Source organism: Gopherus evgoodei, chromosome 2 (genome assembly GCF_007399415.2).
Source record: "Gopherus evgoodei ecotype Sinaloan lineage chromosome 2, rGopEvg1_v1.p, whole genome shotgun sequence".
Taxonomy (NCBI): Eukaryota; Metazoa; Chordata; order Testudines; family Testudinidae; genus Gopherus; species Gopherus evgoodei.
Window position 1 is genome coordinate 37,524,278 of NC_044323.1, and position 22,910 is coordinate 37,547,187.

The 22,910-nt window shown below is 39.4% G+C and overlaps 1 protein-coding gene across 8 annotated transcripts in view; it reads left to right on the forward strand.

Annotated features, from left to right (window-relative positions):
• Positions 1-22,910, forward strand: part of NEBL (nebulette) — a 439,204-nt gene that overhangs the window by 307,622 nt on the left and 108,672 nt on the right. For 6 of the 8 annotated variants that reach the window (XM_030550405.1, XM_030550407.1, XM_030550408.1 and 3 more), the window contains 2 exons: positions 7,593-7,664; positions 22,442-22,546. The exons of the other annotated variants lie outside the window; for them this stretch is intronic. In XM_030550405.1, the coding sequence (XP_030406265.1) occupies positions 7,626-7,664; positions 22,442-22,546 (144 nt within the window). In that variant the 5' untranslated portion in view covers positions 7,593-7,625. The remainder of the gene's footprint in view (positions 1-7,592; positions 7,665-22,441; positions 22,547-22,910) is intronic. 8 annotated transcript variants of the gene reach the window in all.

The window sequence follows — 22,910 nt, forward strand, 5'->3', positions numbered from 1 at the left end:
GAGTTAATTGTACTTATTTCCGTGATGTGTACTTCTCTTCAGTGAGAACGGAACTGAAAATGCCACACTAATTTCAGGGAAAACCGTGGGTTGATTTTGAACTAGATCCCCGATGAAAGTGAGAGAATATGAATTACTCTGTTAAAACTGACTCTTCTTTTACTGAATTTTAAATGGAGCATTGCAAATAGTGCAGTATTCACAACCTAAAGTGTTGTTTCTGTGCTGATCAAGTTTCCCTACATAACTCAGCAAAAATATTTTGTCCCTTAACCTTCTACACCCCTGCAAGTTAAGTCCTGGGTCTCTCCTGTGCAAAGTCCTAGGATATGAAGTTGAAGAGCAGTGTAGCATTTCTGGTGCCTTCTCCTGGGCAAGCCCAACTGCTGCTGTTCTGTGAAATAGTGTCACAATGTACTCATTCCTTCAGCCCAAAGATATTTGGGGTTGTCGCCAAAAGTAGCGTTAGGGAATCTCATGAGGAAGCCTGCCAAATTAATATCACATGCTAATGACAGGGCGGAGAGACTAACTGTGATAAAATACTTTGTGTATTATGGACAAGATTGAGACCACCAAACTCATTTTTATTTGCAAACTATTTTGAGTCCAAGTCTTCAGATGTGTAGAACTCATGATTTATCTGCAATCTACTCCCTAAATGAGCATCTTTTCATAAAAGATGATATCTAGTAGTAGAGCAGTAAGGTGACAAAGTGCCAGACACCCAAAACAAATTCTTTGACTGAAAATACTGGGTAGACAAATAGGGAAATAATGGCTCTAAATGTTTGGTGATTGACAAATCTGTTTTAGTAGTATATACCATATACTTCACTTGCTAAAATGGTGAAACATATGTTACTATTTGTGTACAATTTATAAGCTATAAGGTAAAGACCTGAAACAGGTGCAAGTTAGTTGGTGCAAATACTGTAGCTCTATAGTAAATCTAGCAGAGACACAATTATTTTAACTTTGCTGTATATGGTTCAACAAAATAACAAGAATTCTTAAGACTAAATTTAATCAAGTAGGTAATTGAGATTTAACAGCTTTATACAGGGTCGCTGTAAGTTGGGGTTTGGAGCAGTACAACTTTTCCTCATAACATTTGAATGGGTTAGTATTGTCTACTGCCCTGATGAATACATTTTCCTTTTTTTATGTGCACACAGCTCCCATTGATATTATTGAGAGTTATGTGCACATACAGCGAGAAGAATAGAACCTGATTTTGCAATGGCATGGTGCATGTATGAAAAGCATTGTGGTACACACCACTTACTAGGTCCGTAAGTGTAAATGCTAGGGTTTTTTTTGCTTGTTTGTTTTTTAAATCCATGTGCAATTGGATTGTTCTAAATCGGTGGTGATTTTATGCCAGAAAGTCTGTGTGTGGATTGCAGTATTTATAGTGGAAAGTATTATCTTACCTGAGCATGTGGTGAGTGCACGTTTTTGTGGTTAAACTGTGGGAAAACAACTCTTATGATCATTTTAGTGATATAATAAATAGTGTCAGGGGTTAATTCAGGCTTTATTTCATGTTAGTATCTCTAGTTTGGCTGTTTTTTTACTAGAGCAAAAATAAGAGCTACAGAAATGACAGCTACCACATCACACATATTAATCCTATCTTATTTGTATACCTTACAGAAATAACTTTAACTGTTCTTAACCACCACCCTGCAGGAAACTAACAAACCCTCCACATTTTAAACTATGCAGTCTTAATTTTCCTTAACAAAACCCTCTCTGAGCTGTATCTGAATGAGCTCAATTGCCAAAGAGTTGCTTCTCTGTCACTTTGTTGGTTGACACATTATATAGCAGAGCCCTGTGTTTTTAGTGGGTTGCCTGCATCTGATAGTGTCTGCCTTGTGCCATCTGTCCGCTGGAGACTGCCGCACTGAATAGATCTGTATTGTATTATAGCTGTGGTAATGTGTTGTGGCATGATTTTCCCTCCACTCCCTTAGAAAACATAATTTTGGCATCTATTTCCTTAATATGACTAGCCAGGAAACCCTTCCTCCATTCTCTAGTTGTGTGGCTGATGGAAGTCTGCTGAAAGGTCCAGCAGATTTGAATTAGCTAGGGGGCTAGGCCCTATAAAAACGATGTACCTTCAGAAATAAAAACAAATACATGTAAGTAAATCAGCTTGTGGTTATACTAAAGAAAAGGTTGATCTTGTTATGGAGAAACCATTGCAGGAAAACCACAATTAATATGTAATTACTGTTGCATCAGAACTCTGAATAACCACCATTTGTAATGTTAACCTTTTAAATAACCTACATATCCAAGCAGTTCAGAATTTGTAATTTTTGACCATTTGACTTCCATTGGAAAAATAGCAGCTCTTCCAAGGAGAAAAGCCCATGCTGGATTTTTGCAAAAATTAGCAATTTTTTTGGTGATTATTAATATCTCCCCTTCTGTCTTTTAATTATTTTTGACATCTTTTCTTGCCAAATGTATTGAATATGGGGGGAACAATGAAATATTAAAAACCCTGAGGATTAAAATATTTATTTTACAATGCAGAGATATTTTCATTCCTCAGCATTTCGCTTTGGTATCAGCACAAAAAGTCCATGACTCACTGCTGTGCTGCATTTCTGTTGTCTTTACCAAGTGCTCTGTATACCAGAAAAGTGAATTGCCATGTCATGTAGCAACTGCTGTAGTTGCTCAGAAAGACATTTATTATGTCCAACATTTGCAGAAGTGACTAGTTGTTGTGAGTGCTCAGTTTCAGAGATTTTGGGGCCTAATTTTGAGAGTGCTGAGTACTTACAGCTCCAAAAGAAGTCAGTGGGAGGTGTGGCTGTGCAACACCTCTGGAAATCAGGCCTCCTGGGTCTCAATCTGGGCACCTACAATCACTGTCACTCTTAAAATTTAGGAGCTTATCTATTAAGATAGCAGGAAAAAAGTCATTTATTACCCTTGTATATTATTAATGTGTAAATGCTTTCTGTCTCTGGGTTATAGTAGGTTGGGAGCTGTCTGTTTTTCTCAAAGATTAAAAAAAACCAAACATCTTTAATTAATACTTTTTTACTCAGTCACAAATGTTCTGTCTGTTTTCATATCTTTTTTCTAATGAAGTGTGTTTGTTCCAGACAGCAAATGGGAAGCATATGTTAGCCACAATTACTTTTTGGTATTTTGGGAATTTTACATTAAAAACGTCACATTCCTTATGTTTTCTGTGTAGATCGGGGCGGGCAAACTTTTTGGCCTGAGGGCCACATCGGGTTTCAGAAATTGTATGGAGGGCTGATTAGGGGAGGCTGTGCCTCCCCAAACAGCCCGGCATGGCCTGGCCCCCCCCCGCTTCTTGCCCCCTGATGCCCCACCCCAGGACCCGTGCCCCATCCACCCGTCCTGCTCTTTGTCCCCTGATCACCCCCAGGGTCCCCGTCCCTGACTGCCTCCCGCTGCCCCATCCAACCCCTCCTCTCATTCCTGACTGCCCCCTGGGAGCCCATGCCCCATCCAGCCACCTCTTCTCCCTGACCACCCCGAGACCCCCCACCCCTAACTGTTCCCCCCCATGGCCACATCCAATCAGCCCCTCTCCTTCCTGACTGCCCCCTCCAGGATCCCTACCCCATCCATCCCCCCCTTCTCCCTGTCTCCTGAGAGCCCCAAGAACCACCGCACCTGACTGCCCCCTGCTGCCACATCCAATCCCTCCTCTCATTCCTGATGCCCCCCCCCGGCACCCCTGCTTCATCCACCCTCCCTGCTCCCTGATTGCCTCCAGAACCCCCATCCCTGACTGTCCCCCAGAACCGCCAACCCCTCCTCTCCTTCCTGTCTGCCCCCCTGTACCTCTGCCCTATCCAACCACCCTTTTTCCCTGACCACCCCCATTCAACCCCCCTGTTCCCTGCCCTATCAATGACAGCTCCAGCCCCTGACCACCCCCCAGACTCCCCTGCCCTCTATCCAACCTCCCTCCCCTGCTCTCTGCCTCCTTACCGCGCTGCCTGGAGCACCAGTGGCAGGTGACGCTACAGCCACACAGCCCAGAGCATTGTGCCTGTGGCGCAGTGAGCTAAGGCTGCAGGGGAGAGAGGACAGCAAGGGAGGGGACGAGGGCAAGCCTCCCAAGTCAGGAGCTATGGGGCCTGGCAAAACAATCCTGCAGGCCATAGTTTGCCCACCTCTGGTGTAGATACAAGCTCCAGTAACACATGGGAATCTACTAACATGGACCCCTGAGATTTTGCCTGGGTGCAGTTTCCACAGCAGTGGATCACTTTGGGGGATGCAGTCCAAACTTGTGGTGTGATGGGCTAGAATTAGGAAAAGAACATCATAGTTGAATGATTGTCAATCCAGTTAGCTTTCTTACTTTGCATGATAACCTTATAATTAAGGCTGTCAAGTGATTAAAAAAGTAATTAATTTAATCACCTGATTAAAAAAATTAATCACGATTAATCACACTGTTAAACAGTAATAAAATTCATAGATTCATAGATTTTAGGGTCAGAAGGGACCAATGTGATCATCTGGTCCAACCCCCTACACAAAGCAGGCCACAGAACCCTACCCATCCAGTTCTATAACAAACCCCTAACCTATGCCTGAGTTATTGAAGTCTTCAAATTGTGGTTTGAAGACCTCAAGCTGCAGAGAATCCACCAGCAAGTGACCCATGCCCCACGCTGCAGGGGAAGGCGAAAAACCTCCAGGGCCTCTGTCAATCTGCCCTGGAGGAAAATTCCTTCCCGACCCCAAATATGGCGATCAGCTAAACCCTGAGCATGTGGGCAAGACTCACCAGCCAACACTCAGGAAAGAATTCTCTGCAGTAACTCAGATCCCATCCCATCCAACATCCCATCACCAACCACTGAGCATACTTATCTGGCAATAATCAAAGATCAATTGCCAAAATTAGGCTCTACCTTCATCCATCCCTTCCATAAACTTATCAAGCTTAATCTTAAAGCCAGATATGTCTTTTGCCCCCACTGCTCCCCTTTATTTAAATATTTTGGGATATTTTCTACATTTTCAAATATATTGATTTCAGTTACAAGACAGAATACAAAGTGTACAGTGCTCACTTCATATTTATTTTTGATTACAAGTATTTGCACTGTAAAAAAACAAAAGAAATAGTATTTTTCAATTCACCTACTACAAGTACTGTTGTGCAATCTGTTTATCATGAAAGTTGAACTTATAAATGTAGAGTTATGTAAAAAACACTGCATTAAAAATAATTCTTGTTCAGCCAGTCGTTCAGACAAACAAGTTTGTTTACATTTGCAGGAGATAATGCTGCCTGCTTCTTGTTTACAATGTCACCTGAAAGTGAGAATAGGTGTTGTCATGGCACTGTTGTGGCCAGTGTCACAAGATATTTGCATGCCAGATGCGCTAAAGAGTCATATGTCCCTTCATGCTTCAACCACCATTCCAGAGGACGTGTCCATGCTGATGGCGGGTTCTGCTCGATAACAATCCAAAGCAGTGTGAACCAACGCATGTTCATTTTCATCATCTGAGTCAGATGCCACTGGCAGAAGATTGATTTTCTTTTTTGGCAGTTACAGTTCTGTAGCTTCCGCATGGGGTGTTGCTCTTTTAAGATTTCTGATAGCATGCTCCACACCTCATCCCTCTCAGATTTTGGAAGGCACTTCAGATTCTTAAACCTTGAGTCAACTGTTGTAGCTATCTTTAGAAATCTCACATTCACACTTCTTTGGGTTTTGTCAAATTTGCAGTGAAAGTGTTCTTAAAATGAACAACGTGTTGAGTCATCGTCCGAGACTGCTATAAGATGAAATGTATGGCAGAACGCGGGTAAAACAGAGAAAGGGACATACAGTTCTCACCCAAGGAGTTCATTCACAAATTGAATTAATACATAATTTTTTTAACAAGCGCCGTCAGCCTGGAAGCATATCCTCTGGAATGGTGCCGAAGCATAATGGGGCATACGAATGTTTAGCATATCTGGCACATAAATACCTTGCAATGCTGGCTACAAAAGTGCCATGCAAGTGCCTGTTCTCACTTTCTGGTGACATTATAAATAAGAAGAGAGTAGCAGCATCTCCTGTAAATGTAAATAAACTTGTTTGTCTTAGCAATTGGCTGAACAAGAAGTAGGACTGAGTGGACTTATAGGCTCTGAAGTTTTACATTGTTTTGTTTTTGAGTGCAATTATGTAACCAAAAAAATCTATATTTGTAAATTGCATTTTCACGACAAAGAGATTGCACTACAGTACTTGTATGAGGTGAATTGAAAAATACTATTTCTTTTGTTTATCAATTTTACAGGGCAAATATTTGTAATAAAATAATATACACTTTGATTTCAATTGCAACACAGAATACAATATATATGAAAATGTAGAAAACCACCCAAAATATATAATAAAATTCAATTGGTATTCTATTGTTTAGCAGTGAGATTAAAACTGCAATAAATCATGATTAATTTTTTTTGAGTTTATCACGTGAGTTAACTGCAGTTAATCAACAGTCCTACTTACAATATATTCTTACAGAACAACAGGTGAGATAATTTCCATTAGCAGTAAGACAGCTTCTGTTCCAACAGAACTGAGCTCAGTGAATTTATACAGAAAAGGTTGGCTCTGAGACTACAACTCTTGACAGTCTTTAATTGTGAATGGTTATACAGGCCTTTAAGGAACATGTATTATCTGTATGATCATGGTATGTTATCTTCGGTAGAGTGTTGGTATGTGTACGTATGTATATTACTGTAGTTGACATAATGCATGAAGCATTTTAAGAATGTATAATATTCAATATGAAAAGAACATTTTCAGGAAAGTGCACTAAAAGTAACATGTATTACATTCTGAAATTATATTTCATAAAGCAAATGTGAATTGTCCAGACTCTCTGTAGCAGAAAATTAAAAGTGTGTGCATCTTTTCTGTATGAACTTTATTTGGACTGAGTGAAGAAGTTTTGTGACAGTTGGTTTGGAGACTGTGATATCTTAAATGTTAGAACTAGATAGTTTTCCCATAATCTTTGGCTTCATGGCACCTGTTTTAGCCAGTTAATTTCATTAAATCATTCATTTTACATAGTTACTGAATTACAGTGCTTTAATTAAATGTCTTAGACATTTAGGAATAGTTTATTTGAATAGGTCATTTAATTATACTTTATCTGTAAGAAAGTATTAGCTGAGTTAGTAAGGCCATCTGTAATGCCTTTTAGTTCAGTCATACTGAATTGTTCAGATAAAGACTTTCAAGTGTTGTCTAAATAAGGAAGAAGCCTTGGTAAGGTTAAGCTTAGTGAAGGACACAAGAGAAGCGTACCCCCTAGACAAGTGGTAGAACATAAACTGTTTTCAGCAGCAGTGGACTTGTTCAATTTTTACCCCATTGTTTTTCAAAAATATTAAAAATAAGAATGCCTGTCCTTCAGGATTTCAGGGAGGATGAAAGTGAGGAAGAGGAAGAAGAAAGGGTGGGTGGCAGTGATAACTTGGAAAAGGTGCTTACTTCTTTTTTCACTGTTTTAGTTTAGTGATATTGAAATGCTTTCCCTTTCTTTTATAGGTGTTCCTTAAGCCTGTTATTGAGGACAGAAACATGGAACTAGCCAGAAGATGCACTGAAATTATAAGTGATGTAAGTGACTGTAACCATTTGTCTGTTAATTATATTGCTTTATTCTAAAGGTTTTATGTGTATTATTCTTATTTCTTCAGATTTATAAAATGTAGGTATAGGTGCCCATCCTAGGTTCTGGATGCCTACTCAATAGATTAAAACATACAAAATAAGATAAATGGGCTGCACAAGAATATGTGTATGAGGAAACTCCATTAAAATGTTACAGAATCGCATAAAGGCACGCAATTAACAAATTCCAAAAGAGTTCTTAATAGGAATATAATGTATGGCTGCATTTGGCATGAACACCTTGGATCAATTCTGTAGTGGGCATAAATTGGAGTAACTCTGTTGGCTTCACTGAAGTAACACCAGCTTTATGTCAGCTGAGGATCTGGGCCCCCTGAGTGAATTATGAAAGTGAAGGTTTGAGCTTGAGTTTGTATTTATTGCGGTGCCCCTCCTGGAAACTTGAATCCCAGGAGGAACTTTGCAACTGCGCACTAATTGAGGTTCTGTTTTTGGTTAGAGACAGAGTGACACCTCTCCTTCATGGACTAAGTATACATGGTGACTAACAGCAAGACAGCCCATTATATGAGCGATGGTGATTTGCCTCTAAAATAATCTTTCCAGCCAACTCTAGGCTTGAACGTTTTGGCAATTGATTGATTAGTAGAACTGCAAAGTGGGGGCTGGTTCACCTTGTATTGTAACATGATGTATACACTTATTGTAGCATTATTATCAAAGATGAATAAGTATGTTGACCTTGTGAGATTAACACATGCAGAAACTAGACTATAGAGGATGCAGAAAATTCATTACTGGAAGACATTTATCAGAAAAATGGTACATCTGGAATGTTTAGGAGCTATCATGCTGGGAAGAGAATGAGGCTTGACAGGGTCAAAACTTCTCTTGTACCTGAACGCTGTGTGGAAATATTTAAATCTTGGTGTGCGCTGAATATTTGATACAGCCTTAAGAGAGGCCAGTAAATTGATTACCCAGTAACATCAAAGTATTTTAAGAAGTAGTACAGGCTATTAATATTTTTATCAAAGGTACTGATAGTTATCCATGTGTTTTTTGTCTGGAAATGTACTGTATATGACACAATACAAGCCTGTCAAGTCAGGTAAAAGCCACAGTGAAAATGATGCATTAGGCTGACCTGAAATCCATGTATTGTTTCCATACTACTTATTTCTAGATATGATTGCTGTCATAAAGGCAAAATATACCCTGAACAGTGCTGATAAAATATTTGTTTTAATTAGAAAGGAATTATTATTGAAAAGTGTATCATTGGTGATCGTGGTGGCTGCTGCTGCTGCTGTTAATCAGTTGATAAGTATTGTAGAGGTATCTTTCTTTGATTTTTCTGTTAAGGTTTGGGGGCTAAGATGAATAAATGAATTCTAAAATAAGGTTTCAAACCCTCGAAGATGTGGCTTTTGCTGAAGAGTGTGTTAGATTTTAACTGAGATATGTGAAACTTTAAAAGGATAATGATTCCTTTATGATATTATTATAAGAAGTGCAATGGTCCAGAATCAATATAATTTCAAAAGGAATTATCCCTATTAATATACGAAAATAGAACTCACATTTTGGGCCTGATCCAGTGCTCACTGAAATCATTGGATGTGTTTTTACTGGCTTTAATGAGTATTGGATCAGGTTCAGAGTGAACTTTTTTTAATTCCCCCAAACCTTCACCATAACTGAATTTTCACTATCACTAAAAAAGTCCTACAGTACCCAGGGAGAAAATTCCCCTACCACCACACTTCTTCATTCTAGGAATGGTGCCAGGCCCTCTTGACCCTTTTTAGTTACGGGGACACACACAGCTATGAAGGGATTGTCTTCACTCACTTCTGGCAGCACCTGCACAAAGTTTGGGAACAGAGCTCAGTGAATATTCTTGTTTGCTTTTGGACCCAGCCATGTTCATAGGTTTTTACATTTGCTTTTTTATAAACATTTGTGCAAAGTACTTTGTGTTTGCATGTCTGTTTAGAGAGGAGCTATTATTCATGCAAATATGGAAATGGATTAGTGTATTCATTTGGTAATAAACACAGTTTTACCTGAAAACCTCTCCATGTGTGTGTATGTATATATATTTCAGATCCAAATTTGCTCATTACCATGTAGAAAGGGAAGGGACTGGAAATGAAGGTAATATGTATAAGTCCAACATACGTGGGTTTTAATGCCTTTGTGTGGCTTACAGTTTTACCCTAAGGTGACCTTGTGACAGCAGCACGTGACCTTGTGACCACAAAGCTGGGTTATTTCCTTTCCTTCCTTTTAAGGCTGTCAACACAGATACTCTGTCAGAGTGCAATGTCATGACTGCTCACGGCTTGAGATATTGTGATCATATTATTCTCACCCTGCATTTTTTACAATCAGACTTTAAACTGGCACTGTTATTTTTAAAGCCCTTTATGGCATACAAGCCTTGGGAGTTGTATGAGAAGATATCCGTTCTCACGTGCTACTGCTTAATGATTCCACCATTGTAGTCAGCTGATGTTCACTTTGTTTGTGATGATCCCTATGTTGTGCCTCTCTCAAATCCATCCAATTTATTAAATAACAGTTTTCAAGATGCCTTTTATTCTGACTTATGTTGGACTTCCTTTCCAACCCCTTTCTTTTCCACATTTAAATTGGACCCCTTAATTTGTTTTTATTGTTTGTATTTTACAAGGGGACACAGTGCTGTTATGGGGAAAGTAGGAAGCTGAATACAAATAAAGTTATTAAGCAAATTATCATAGTCTTTTCTGTGGAAGGGAAATAGCTTGCCTCTTGAATCATCATACTGCATTTCATATGTGCATGTTACTAATGTTTCTTTATCACCTGCAACAAATTCCCTTTAAACATAATGCTACTTATCATCTAATTTGCCACATACCGTAGTCCAAATTGTAGATCTTTCTGATTCAGCATCTCCTTGCCATCGGCTGGATGTGGTGAAGATTAGGTCCTGGCAGGACTTTAATTACTGTTTTTCTCAATAGTGTTTAATGACGGTTAATAAAAATTAATAGAAAATGAATTTGTTGCAGTTCTGGTTTCTTTTCTTTTAACTACAGGACAATTCTTGGTACTGCACTGAGGTTCGGAGAATTGTCAGTAGACTGGAGATAAAAAATTATTTCTTGTTGGTTAAAATGAGAAGAGTAATTATGACCCAGTTAACTATTGTTTCAAGCTGTTTTTCTCAGTATTGGATAGAAAATGTGGATGTATAATAAACTGTGTCTTAATTAAATCCTCATTGAATATCTCATTTGTCAAATGTTTCAGAGTTTGACTTTTCATTTTAAGATTTATAGCCAGTTTGAAACAAATTGTTCTGGCTATAATCTGTTGTTGGTTAAAGCTAATACTAACCAATGGATACCAGTGTGTCACGAGCCAGTTTCTGCACTCAGTTACACATGTGCAAGTCTACTAACCATATCCATATAACTTCAGCAGAGCTGCATTGGTATAGCAGACTGAATTGGATCTGGCAGAATTTGGTCCTTTGACTCTTCTTTTGCAATTGTAGCCCACACTTACTCAGTGTAGCTTTCTGTTCCCCTCTAGAGGCATCTGTGTCACATAGGGCTGGTCTACACTACGGGGGAAAATCAATCTCAGATACGCAACTTCAGCTACGTGAATAACATAGCTGAAGTCGAAGTATCTAAGATTGAATTACTCACCGTCCTCATGGTGCGGGATCGATGTCCGCAGCTCCCCATGTCGACTCCGCAACTCCGTTTGGGTTGGTGGAGTTCTGGAATCGATATAAGTACGTTCGGGGATTGATATATTGCGTCTAGATGAGACGCGATATATCGATCCCTGAGCAATCGATTGCTACCCGCCGATACAGCGGGTAGTGAAGACATAGCCATAAACATTCAAGAGGCTGCTAGAGCCTTTCAGCTAACAGATGGGAACTTTAGCTCAGCTGCTCAGACATAAGCTTTTTGATTCACAAGTCCTGGGTTTGATTGCTTCTGCTGCTGATCCACCCATGAGCATTGTGTATCAAATAGTGGCTGCTACCACGTTTTAAGCTAAATGGATCTCTGCAGCTTGGGATAAGCTTCCATGCCCAGGGACAGTGCATAGCTCATCCTTACTAAGTTTTGTAGTCTGTATTTCTCTAGTGACTAAGCCACACATAAAGATTAATGAACCTAATCTGAGTTTGCCTAAGGAATCCAGGTCTTTTAGCTGGTACAGGTTTATGCTTTTATATCCAGAAGTGTTGAATGTAATCCCTGCTGTCAATGACCCACCAAGTGGCATCACATTATAATGGAATTTCAAACATTGGTTTCTACATTTAGGGACAGATTTTCAAAGTTGAATGCAGACACACCCACTTGCATCTAACTGAAGGCACAAATACCAGATGTGTAGGTACAAATGGTTATATAGGCTCCTGAGTGGCTATATGTATGTGCAAATACTCTGTATATTTGTGCACGGTTTTAGATACATAGAGATGTATTTGCAGAAATGTTGTGCCTAAATGTGAAAACTTGGCATTTAAACTTTGTATTTTTTAAATGGAAGCAATTTGAAATACAGTATGATGTCATTAAGGGCCCAATCCAGCTCTCGTTGAAATCAATTTAAAGACTCACATTAACCCCAGTGGAAATTGGCTCAAGCCCTAAATTGTGATATTTAAGGTCATGCTCTCCCATAAGGGCTGATTTATCCAAAAAGGGGCCTTAAATTCAGTATATCTTTGCCAACATCTGAACAAAAATAATTCACTGTGAATTTGGAAAAAAAAATGTATACCTGAATATATACATAAGTGATGGCTGCATATGCAGCTTAATCTTAAAAAAATTAAGTATATTTATATCATATTTCAAAAATATTCACAGGAACAATAATTTTTACTTTATTGATGATTTCCTGTTCTGAACACAGTAAAACACTTTTATTTTACACAGTATATCATATATACATCCGTAGCATATACTAGTAGGCTGTTTTTAGATTCTTGAAGTATGAAAGTTACATTTGTGTGTGTGTGTGCACACATAAGTAGTGGAGATGCAAAAACTGATATTTTTTAATGTTTTCTTTCAATATAGTACCTAGAAGAAAACTCAAATTCCATAGCAAGTAATACATTTTCTGCTATTAACTTCAATAGGAATTGATATAAAGTTTCAGAATGGAAAAGTATTGTAAATATTACTGTTGAAATCTTTGTTCCCCATTTGTTGTAAAACAGAATTGTGGTGTTTTTAATATCTTGTGAAATAAGAGTCAAAGAGACATAACACCAAATGCAGAACTGATGTAAAGAAAAGTATTTCGACAGAAGCTAGTGGAATTATGACCAATTATATTAAGATGGGGTTGTCCCAATGAGTATATAATTATTAGTCAAAATTATAAAAGTATAAAGGACACAAAAGGTATATTTTTGGCCTGAGATTTTCAAAGGAGCCTAAAAATGTTAGACATCACACTCCCATTGAAATTCAGTGGGATTTGGGAGCCTAAGTCCCAAAGGAAGGATTTTTCATAATCAGATCTTGTAAGGTCTAAGAGATCCAGTTATCCTTTCATAATATTTTGTAAGGAATAGGAGGTTACTTGCAGGCAAAAATTCACACTTGGCCAAATTAATATTTTACTCATCCAAATTTTAAACCTCAACTTTGAGTAAGAATATAAGCTTCTATGCTCATTTCTTCCAGTCATTGCTTGTAATCACCATATAGTCACACCATTTATGCTTCAGAAACTTCTTGCCTACTTCATATGGTGAATATATATTTCAGTGCAAAAATGTCACTACAGTATTCTGTATGTCCTTTTTATCTTCCAATTGCCTGATGCAAATTGATGCAAAAATGTCTACAGCGGAACAGAACATCTAGGATCAAAATCTAATGTGAAGATTCTTTCTTATGTCCTATCATAATTACCCACTGAAATCTTGCACTCACAATCAGCACATTCTGATTGGGGCTTCTAGGAGCTGCCAAAATAAAACTAACAATGAGAAATAACTGGTGCTGTATTGCTGCTTTTCAGTTATTTAGGGGGCAGGAGGTCTAGGGTGCTATGACCTGGGGAAGGATCATTGATTTGGTTGTTTTTCTAAGCAAAAAAGATTGAGACATTTTAAGAATCTTATGTTTTTGTTTTTTTATATAATTATATATATTGACCTTCTCAATCTTGCATATTGCATACACATACTTTCTAATAGGCACATTTAAAAACACAAACAAAAGTCAGTGACCAATTCAGCATCAAAAACCTCTCAGTTTCATTTAGTGTTCCATGACTGTGTATATAGAATCATAGAACTGAAAGGGACCTGGAGAGGTCATCTAGTCCAGACCCCTACACTCAAGGCAGAACTTATATAGGCCATCCCTGACAGGTGTTTGTCCAACCTGCTCTTAAAAATCCCCAATGATTGAGATTCCACAGCCTCCTTAGGCAATTTATTCCAGTGCTTAACCACTCTGACAGTTAAGAAGTTTTTCCTAATGTCCAACCTAAACCGCTCTTGCTGCAATTTAAGCCCATTGCTTCTTGTCCTATCCTCAGAGGTTAAGAACAACAATTTTTCTCCCTCCTCCTTGAAACAACCTTTTATGTACTTGAAAACTGTTATGTCCCCTCTCAGTCTTCTCTTCTCCAGATTAAACAAACCCAATTTTTTCAACCTTCCCAGATAGGTTATGTTTTATACACCTTTAATCATCTTTGTTGCTCTTCTCTGGACTTTCTCCAATTTGTCCACATCTTTTTCCTAAAATATGCTGCCCAGAACTGGCCACAATACTCCAGTTGAGGTATAATCAGCGCGGAGTAGAGCAGAAAAATTACTTCTTGTGTCTTGCTTACAATACTCCTGCTAATACATTCCAGAATGATGTTTGCTTTTTTTGCAACAGCGTTACACTGTTGACTCATATTTAGCTTGTGATCCACTATGACCCCCCGATCCCATTCTGCAGTACTGCTTCCTAGGCAGTCATTTCTCATTTTGTATGTGTGCAACTGATTGTTCCTTCCTAAATGGAGTACAGTACTTTGCATTTGTCCTTATTGAATTTCATCCTGTTTACTTCAGACCATTTCTCCAGTTTGTTCAGATCATTTTGAATTTTAATCCTATCCTCCAAAGCACGTGCAACTCCTCCAAGCTTGGTGTTTCATCAAGGAGTAAATATGATTGGTACTGAGATACAGAGCCCTTCACTGGTTTGAATATGGTCCAGCTGAGAAATGACCAAAGATATTTACCATCTCACAGTTATATGGTTGCCTGTCTGAAATGAATTTGGTGTTGTTCAGCCCACTTCTTGGTGGACAGTACCTACATCATGCAAAACAACATTGCAACTAGCACCTCTTTTGGTTGTCTTCAGAAAGATCAAGAACTGATTCTGCCTGGAGACTAAATTACACTCATAGAAATGACTCTTCCAGGTCACCTATGAGGAACATTGTCTTAGAATGTGCAATATTCATCAAAGATTGTATGAGTATAGTTTGCTCAGGAAGGATAGACAGGGGAAAAAGGCAGGAGGTGTTGCCTTATATATTAAAAATGTACACACTTCGACTGAGGTGGAGATGGACATAGGAGACGGAAGTGTTGAGAGTCTCTGGGTTAGGATAAAAGGGGTAAAAAACAAGGGTGATGTCGTGCTAGGGGTCTACTACAGGCCACCTAACCAGGTAGAAGAGGTGGATGAGGCTTTTTTAAAATAACTAACAAAATCATCCAAAGCCCAAGATTTGGTGGTGATGGGGGACTTCAACTATCCAGATATATGTTGGGAAAATAACACCACGGGGCACAGACTATCTAATAAGTTCCTGGACTGCATTGCAAACAACTTTTTATTTCAGAAGGTTGAAAAAGCTACTGGGGGGAAGCTGTTCTAGACTTGATTTTAACAAATAGGGAGGAACTCGTTGAGAATTTGAAAGTAGAAGGAAGCTTGGGTGAAAGTGATCATGAAATCATAGAGTTTGCAATTCTAAGGAAGAGTAGAAGGGAGTACAGCAAAATAGAGACAATGGATTTCAGGAAGGCAGATTTTGGTAAGCTCAGAGAGCTGATAGGTAAGATCCCATGGGAATCAAGACTGAGGGGAAAAACAACTGAGGAGAGTTGGCAGTTTTTTAAAGGGACACTATTAAGGGCCCAAAAGCAAGCTATTCCGATGGGTAGGAAAGATAGAAAATGTGGCAAAAGACCACCTTAGCTTACCCACGAGATCTTGCATGACCTACAAAATAAAAAGGAGTCATATAAAAAATGGAAACTAGGTCAGATTACAAAGGATGAATATAGGCAAACAACGCAGGAATGTAGGGGCAAGATTAGAAAGGCAAAGGCACAAAATGAGCTCAAACTAGCTATGGGAATAAAGGGAAACAAGAAGACTTTTGATCAATACGTTAGAAGAGGAAGACCAAGGACAGGGTAGGCCCACTGCTTAGTGAGGAGGGAGAAACAGTAACAGGAAACTTGGAAATGGCAGAGATGCTTAATGACTTCTTTGTTTCGGTCTTCACTGAAAAGTCTGAAGGAATGTCTAATATAGTGAATGCTTATGGGAAGGGGGAAGGTTTAGAAGAGAAAATAAGGAAAGAGCAAGTTAAAAATCACTTCGAAAAGTTAGATGCCTGCAAGTCACCAGGGCCTGATGAAATGCATCCTAGAATACTCAAGGAGTTAATAGAGGAGGTATCTGAACCTCTAGCTATTATCTTTGGAAAGTCATGGGAGACGAGAGAGATTCCAGAAGACTGGAAAAGGGCAAATATAGTGCCCATTTATAAAAAGGGAAATAAAAACAACCCAGGAAACTACAGACCAGTTAGTTTAACTTCTGTGCCAGGGAAGATAATAGAGCAAGTAATTAAAGAAATCATCTGCAAACACTTGGAAGGTGGTAAGGTGATAGGGAATAGCCAGCATGGATTTGTAAAGAACAAATCGTGTCAAACCAATCTGATAGCTTTCTTTGATAGGATAACGAGTCTTGTGGATAAGGGAGAAGCGGTGGATGTGGTATACCTAGACTTTAGTAAGGCATTTGATACGGTCTCGCATGATATCCTTATTGATAAACTAGGCAAATACAATTTAGATGGGGCTACTATAAGGTAGGTGCATAACTGGCTGGATAACCGTACTCAGAGAGTAGTTATTAATGGCTCCCAATCCTGCTGGAAAGTTATAATAAGTGGGGTTCCGCAGGGGTCTGTTTTGGGACCGGCTCTGTTCAATATCTTCATCAATTACTTAGATGTTGGCATAGAAAATACGCTTATTAAGTTTGCAGACGATATCAAACTGGGAGGGATTGCAACGACTTTGGAGGACAGGGTCAAAATTCAAAATGATCTGGACAAATTGGAGAAACGGTGTGAGGTAAACCGGATGAAGTTCAATAAAGACAAATGCAAAGTGCTCCACTTAGGAAGGAACAATCAGTTTCACACATACAGAATGGGAAGAGACTGTCTAGGAAGGAGTATGGCAGAAAGAGATCTAGGAGTCATAGTGGACCACAAGCTAAATATGAGTCAACAGTGTGATACTGTTGCAAAAAAAGCAAACGTGATTCTGGGATGCATTAACAGGTGTGTTGTAAACAAGACACGAGTAGTCATTCTTCTGCTCTGCTCTGCGCTGGTTAGGCCACAATTGGAGTATTGTGTCCAGTTCTGGGCACCACATTTCAAGATGTGGAGAAATTGGAGAGGGTCCAGAGAAGAGCAACAAGAATGATGTAAGGTCTTGAGAACATGATATATGAAGGAAGGCTGAAAGAATTGGGTTTATTTAGTTTGGAAAAGAGAAGACTGAGAGGGGACATGATAACAGTTTTCAGGTATCTAAAAGGATGTAATCAGGAGGAGGGAGAAAACTTGTTCACCTTAGCCTCTAATGATAGAACAAGAAGCAATGGACTTAAACTGCAGCAAGGGAGATTTAGGTTGGACATTAGGAAAAAGTTCCTAACTGTCAGGGTAGTTAAACACTGGAATAAATTGCCTAGGAAGGTTGTGGAATCTCCATCTCTGGAGATATTTAAGAGTAGGTTAGATAAATGTCTATCAGGGATGGTCTAGACAGTATTTGGTCCTGCCATGAGAGCAGGGGACTGGACTCAATGACCTCTGGAGGTCCCTTCCTGTCCTAGAGTCTATGAGTCTATGAGAAAGGAAATCAGAATGGATATTTTTGCAGCCCAGCATCTCCCACAATTATGTTATATATGAGCTGCTTCCTTCCACTCTGCAGTTTCTGGAAGCAGTTCAAAGCTGTAGCACAGCGAAAGTTGGACATGCCTCTTTTTCCTGCTTGCTGCCAGATCTTCTGCCTCTGTAGCAGCAGCCATGCAGCAATTGGTTTACTCACATCCTTTTCTTTTCCTCTATTTTCTAAGTATTTTGGGGCAGTATCAAGCTTCTTTTTTTGTTCTAAGTCTCCATCCTGGTTCAGGGTTTGTACAGAGTCCTGGCCACAGAGTCTTGGTGCTTTCGCTGCAGTGCCTCCTTGCTGAGCTACTCTGTCCCCTTATATGCATGGCAGAGCAGCTGCACAAGCACTGGACAAGATCCAGAAGGTGCTTCCTATGTGAGGAAGCATTCCCAAGCTTGTTAGAGAGTGAATTATGTCCAGCCAGCTGACCGTAGCCTCTTAGGACCTGGATCTCTGAGTTTGGACAGGCATGATGAGGTCCCCACCCTTCCAAGTAGCTGTGACTCCACCACAGAAAAAGCAAACCAGGAGACACAAAGCAGAATAGAGAGAGATTCTAAGGAGAAGGAGGACTTAATTTGAACAAACTAGGGGGTAAATCCTGGGTCATCACAGGACCTCAAAGGTTAATCCCTGTGGGGCTACTGGTCCCTATCCTCCAACCCTTAAATGAGTCTTGAGAGAGTGTGAAGACTCATAGCCACTCCCTCTGACTGAATGTGAGTCAGGGAACTGTGTTAATGCGATCCCATCTCAGCTATTCGGGACTTCCTCCAAGAAGGTGTGAATAAAGACTGTTGAATTTGACCCAAAACAGACCTTCAGCCCAGCCCCATAGCATACCAGATCTCAGCCATTAATAGTCTTTTGTTTGCAGGATCCTCTTGCTTTCTGGAAGAGTAGTCCAAGTATCCAGGTTCATCAGAGCAGTCTGACCGGTCAGACCAATTTTCCCTACATGGAACCTGCCATTGGTGTTCACAGCCTTAACAGTTCACCCTTTCAAACCTTTGACTTCAACATTGGCATTCTGTCTCTCCATCAAGGCCTGTTTTCTGCCTGCCATTATGCCTGTTAGACAAATGTCAGATCTGTCAGCCTTATTGTGCATTCCATGATGACAGAGTGGTACTGAGAACTCTTCAATCATTTCTTTTAAAAGGGAACTCTTCTTTCTATGCCTTTTAGGAGATTATTCTTCCCTCATTTTGTCCCAGGCCACAACATCTGACTGACAAGCACACTGACATCAGAAGAGCACTGAAGATTTAGACTAAGCATAAATCTGTTTACACTAAGTGACAGAATCCACTAGAAGGTCAGCTTTGCCTTTTTTGTTTGCCTCCTTCTATTCGAAGTGTCAAGGATGGAGAGCTTCCAAGTAATCCACTGCTAGATGGATCAGACCATGCATTGTGCAGGCCTACAAGGCATCAGGCATCTCTGTTCCAGAAGGAAGCAAGGCAAACTTCACAAGATCTATAGCAGCTTCGTGGGTCGAATAAGCATATGATTTCACCACTGAAATATGTAGATTAGCCACATATGCATCAGTTAACATCTTTATCAGATGCTATAAATTAAAATTTCTGTCTTCTGCAGAGGCCTCCTTTGGCAGGAAGGTGCTGCAGGAGGCGATCCAGGAATAGTATTGCCTTTTGAACAAACTTCATGGGGGGGATTTCTTCTCTCTCATTCTATTTTACTTTCTCCTTATCCCTCCCTACTTCTGTTTCATTGCTCAAACCTTCCCAGATGCAATAGAGTGGTGGGTGACGCTGGGCTATGTCATGGTGTCTGGAGTGGCTCATGACTGTGAGTGCCTATCTCAGGGAAGACTGTCAAAAACAGGGCAGACGCCCCAAACTGGTGGTGTGTTCTGTAATGAGATTTTACCAAGCCAGTAACAAATGTGAACTCCTGGATCGCTGTAACAGTCTTACCATGGAGTCACAGACAGCCCCCTTAGACTCTCTAGTCTATCTTGCCATGCAGACAAACTGGATTTAGTGATAAATGGTCACTTGTCTTACACCAAAAATCACATCACATTCAGGTTGCTTCTAGTTCCAAGAGATGAGTAATTTACCCCAGATCAATTGGTAGCCTAGATCTTATACCAGAGACAGCGACTGTAGCCAATCCTGTAATAAACTATCTGAAGGTTTATTATCTAGGAAAAAATAAGTAAGAGAGTTGTTTACAGGTTAAAGCAAGCAAATATATACACACATGGGAGTTACCATCTAACTCCTAAGAGGGACAGAGTTGTAGCAATCTGTCAAGTCAAAGTGTCTGTCAGGGAAAACCCAGAAGGCAGCCCCTGGGGATCTCTGGCTTCAGTTTAGAGTCTCTGGCCCTGTCAGAGTTCAAACAGCCAAAAAGATGGAAAATTTTCCTGTGACTTTGTTTGATTTCCTTCATTCAGCTTCCAAGTCCACAGGATGAGCTTCCTTGCACACAGCATGTTCCATGTCTGATAGGGCCATTAACCAATCCTTTTTATTGCCGTATTTCTTGATGGCCCATCTGACTTTGATAGTCCTTCTGGATGGGCATAGGATGATGCCAGTGCCTGGGTTCACAAGTTCAGAGTAAACATTTTCAAAGTTATAAAGCAAAACTTTATTCCTAGCATGGAATACTGACATTACAAGTGAGATCAATGCATACAGTGATTTACAAACATTTCATATAGTCTAAATACTAAATACATTCTTAAAAGACTGATCCTCAAATAGCCAAAAGACTACTTATTTTGAGTACAACTAACACACAAGTGAACTGTTCTGGTCTCCAGTTATGAGTTTGTTAGTCTTTAGCAAATGTCTGCAGTCTTGGCAAGAGCTGGCATCTGTCCTGCCAGCGTCACAGACTACATCATTGAATATTTCTTACCTGAAAATGTCCTTTCTGCTAGAAGCAGTTTTACCCTTCCTAATGACTCATTAGCCAATGGGTCAGCTTTTTAGTTGGACAATTTCTGTGCAGACAGTTCCCTGCTGTACATAGTTAATGAGTTAGCATTTTATGATGTTAATATCTGTACACAAGTTTTAGAATGACTCATCTGGTGGCAAGCGGGAGAAGCAGACATGGCCAGCACATGCTGTGCAGCAGTTTTGAACTGCCTCTGGAAATTGCAGAGTGAAGGGGAGTAGATATAAGAGAATTGTGGGAGATGCTACTAACAGAAATTATGGGGTAAGAAAATTTTCATTTTCTATTGCTCAGGCTGTGTTGCTTCTGTCAGCAAGTCGTCAGTGCATAAATGCAAGATGCTACAGTGCAGAATGTGAAAATGAAGTTAGAAAGATGAGAACAGATGATGAACAGAAGAGCTTAAGTCTAAGTAATTCACTTTATGTTGAACCATATCGATATCAATATTGAAAGAAACTTCAAGCAGTTAAGGTTGCTTAAGGGCAATACCTACTCACACACTTCCTTAAAAACAAGGAAAGTTCAGTTAAGCTGTCCTTCTTTAAATGTACCGTAATCCTTACACGTTACAGTCACCATCTTCACTAACATATTCTGTCCCATCCACCTTCAGCATATTCAGTAACACCATACACATTCCTTGCAATCACACTGCAACACAAAACATTAACTCAGATCACAGCAACAATAACATAAATATTCATTAGTCATCTATAGCCCGATAAAGCCTATGATGTGGTGGTTTCTCACAGGAAAGTATGAGTTGAGACTTTATTTTTGTTGGGTTTCTAAAATAACTACTTTAGGGAAAGAGGATCCATTGCTATGTTTTGTCACCCTCCACCCTACCTTCGTAGCAAAAATGATCTCCTATGTGTGTAGAAAAGACTTTAGGAATGAGCTAATGATTTTTTTTTCTGCCTTCAAGAAGAGTCTGAGACCTGCACTGCACACCACTATCTAGAAGACCTTGATTTCAAATGCTAGAGACTTTGGGAACAACATTTTGAAACCTGCCCCATAGAATTTATTCATGGATCTTGGATACATAAAAACCGGTATTGCATGTGCTGTGGGAAAATGAAGATTTTGTATGTGCAAGATTTGTGTATAGAAATTTAGAGCCTGTTCTTAATAATTTTGATGTGAAATCAGGGAGGTAAAACTCTATCTTCAATACCCCCTTTCTTTAAAGATACTATAGGAATTGCAAGTAGTGAGTGACAATACACTGTAGGTATAACAAATAACCCTGTGTTTTTCATGTCATAGCAAAGATTTTGCGATTTATTTTTTTACATGATATAGGTGCTCAAGTTGGAGTTTCTCTTATAACTTGACCTTCTTGCTGTTGTAGGTCTCCTCTATTTCACGTTACCCAAGTGTTTTTTCTCTGTGGCTTACTTTGTTACATGATGTGGTGTTTACAATCCACTTGGCACAGTATTTTAATGTTCTGTCTGAATGAATAGAATAAACCTAAAAAGGTAACCTTTGTCTGGTTCTATTTTTAGGGTCAATTTAAATTAATTTTTTCTCTTTGTAGATTCACTATAAAGAAGAGTATGAAAAATCTAAAGGCAAGTTCACATTTGTATCTGACACCCCTCAGTTAAAACATATGAAAAATATGAGTGCTTTTATTTCTGAGGTAAGATATAAAAGATTGCAGAATATTCATTCAGTATTTGGTTATCAAGAAAAAAGCCTATTAAGCTGAATATTGTGATTCTTGAGGGGGCGGATTGGGGAGTCTATTTATATCAAATAGCAAGAGAATCCACAAGTTTTAGTGGATTATAGCAGTGTCACTACTGTATGCAGTTTAAGTGTGTAATGCTAATTTAGAATTGTGTAATACCTTTCTTCTAGGACTCCACATCATTTGACAAACATTAAATGTAAATAGTTCTGTGAGAGTAGATATTACCCCCTGTGAGCTGATGGACCTGCTCATTAGCCTGGGACAAACAATCAGCGTTGGTTCTGTTTATGGCCTACCCTGGGGTCTGTTT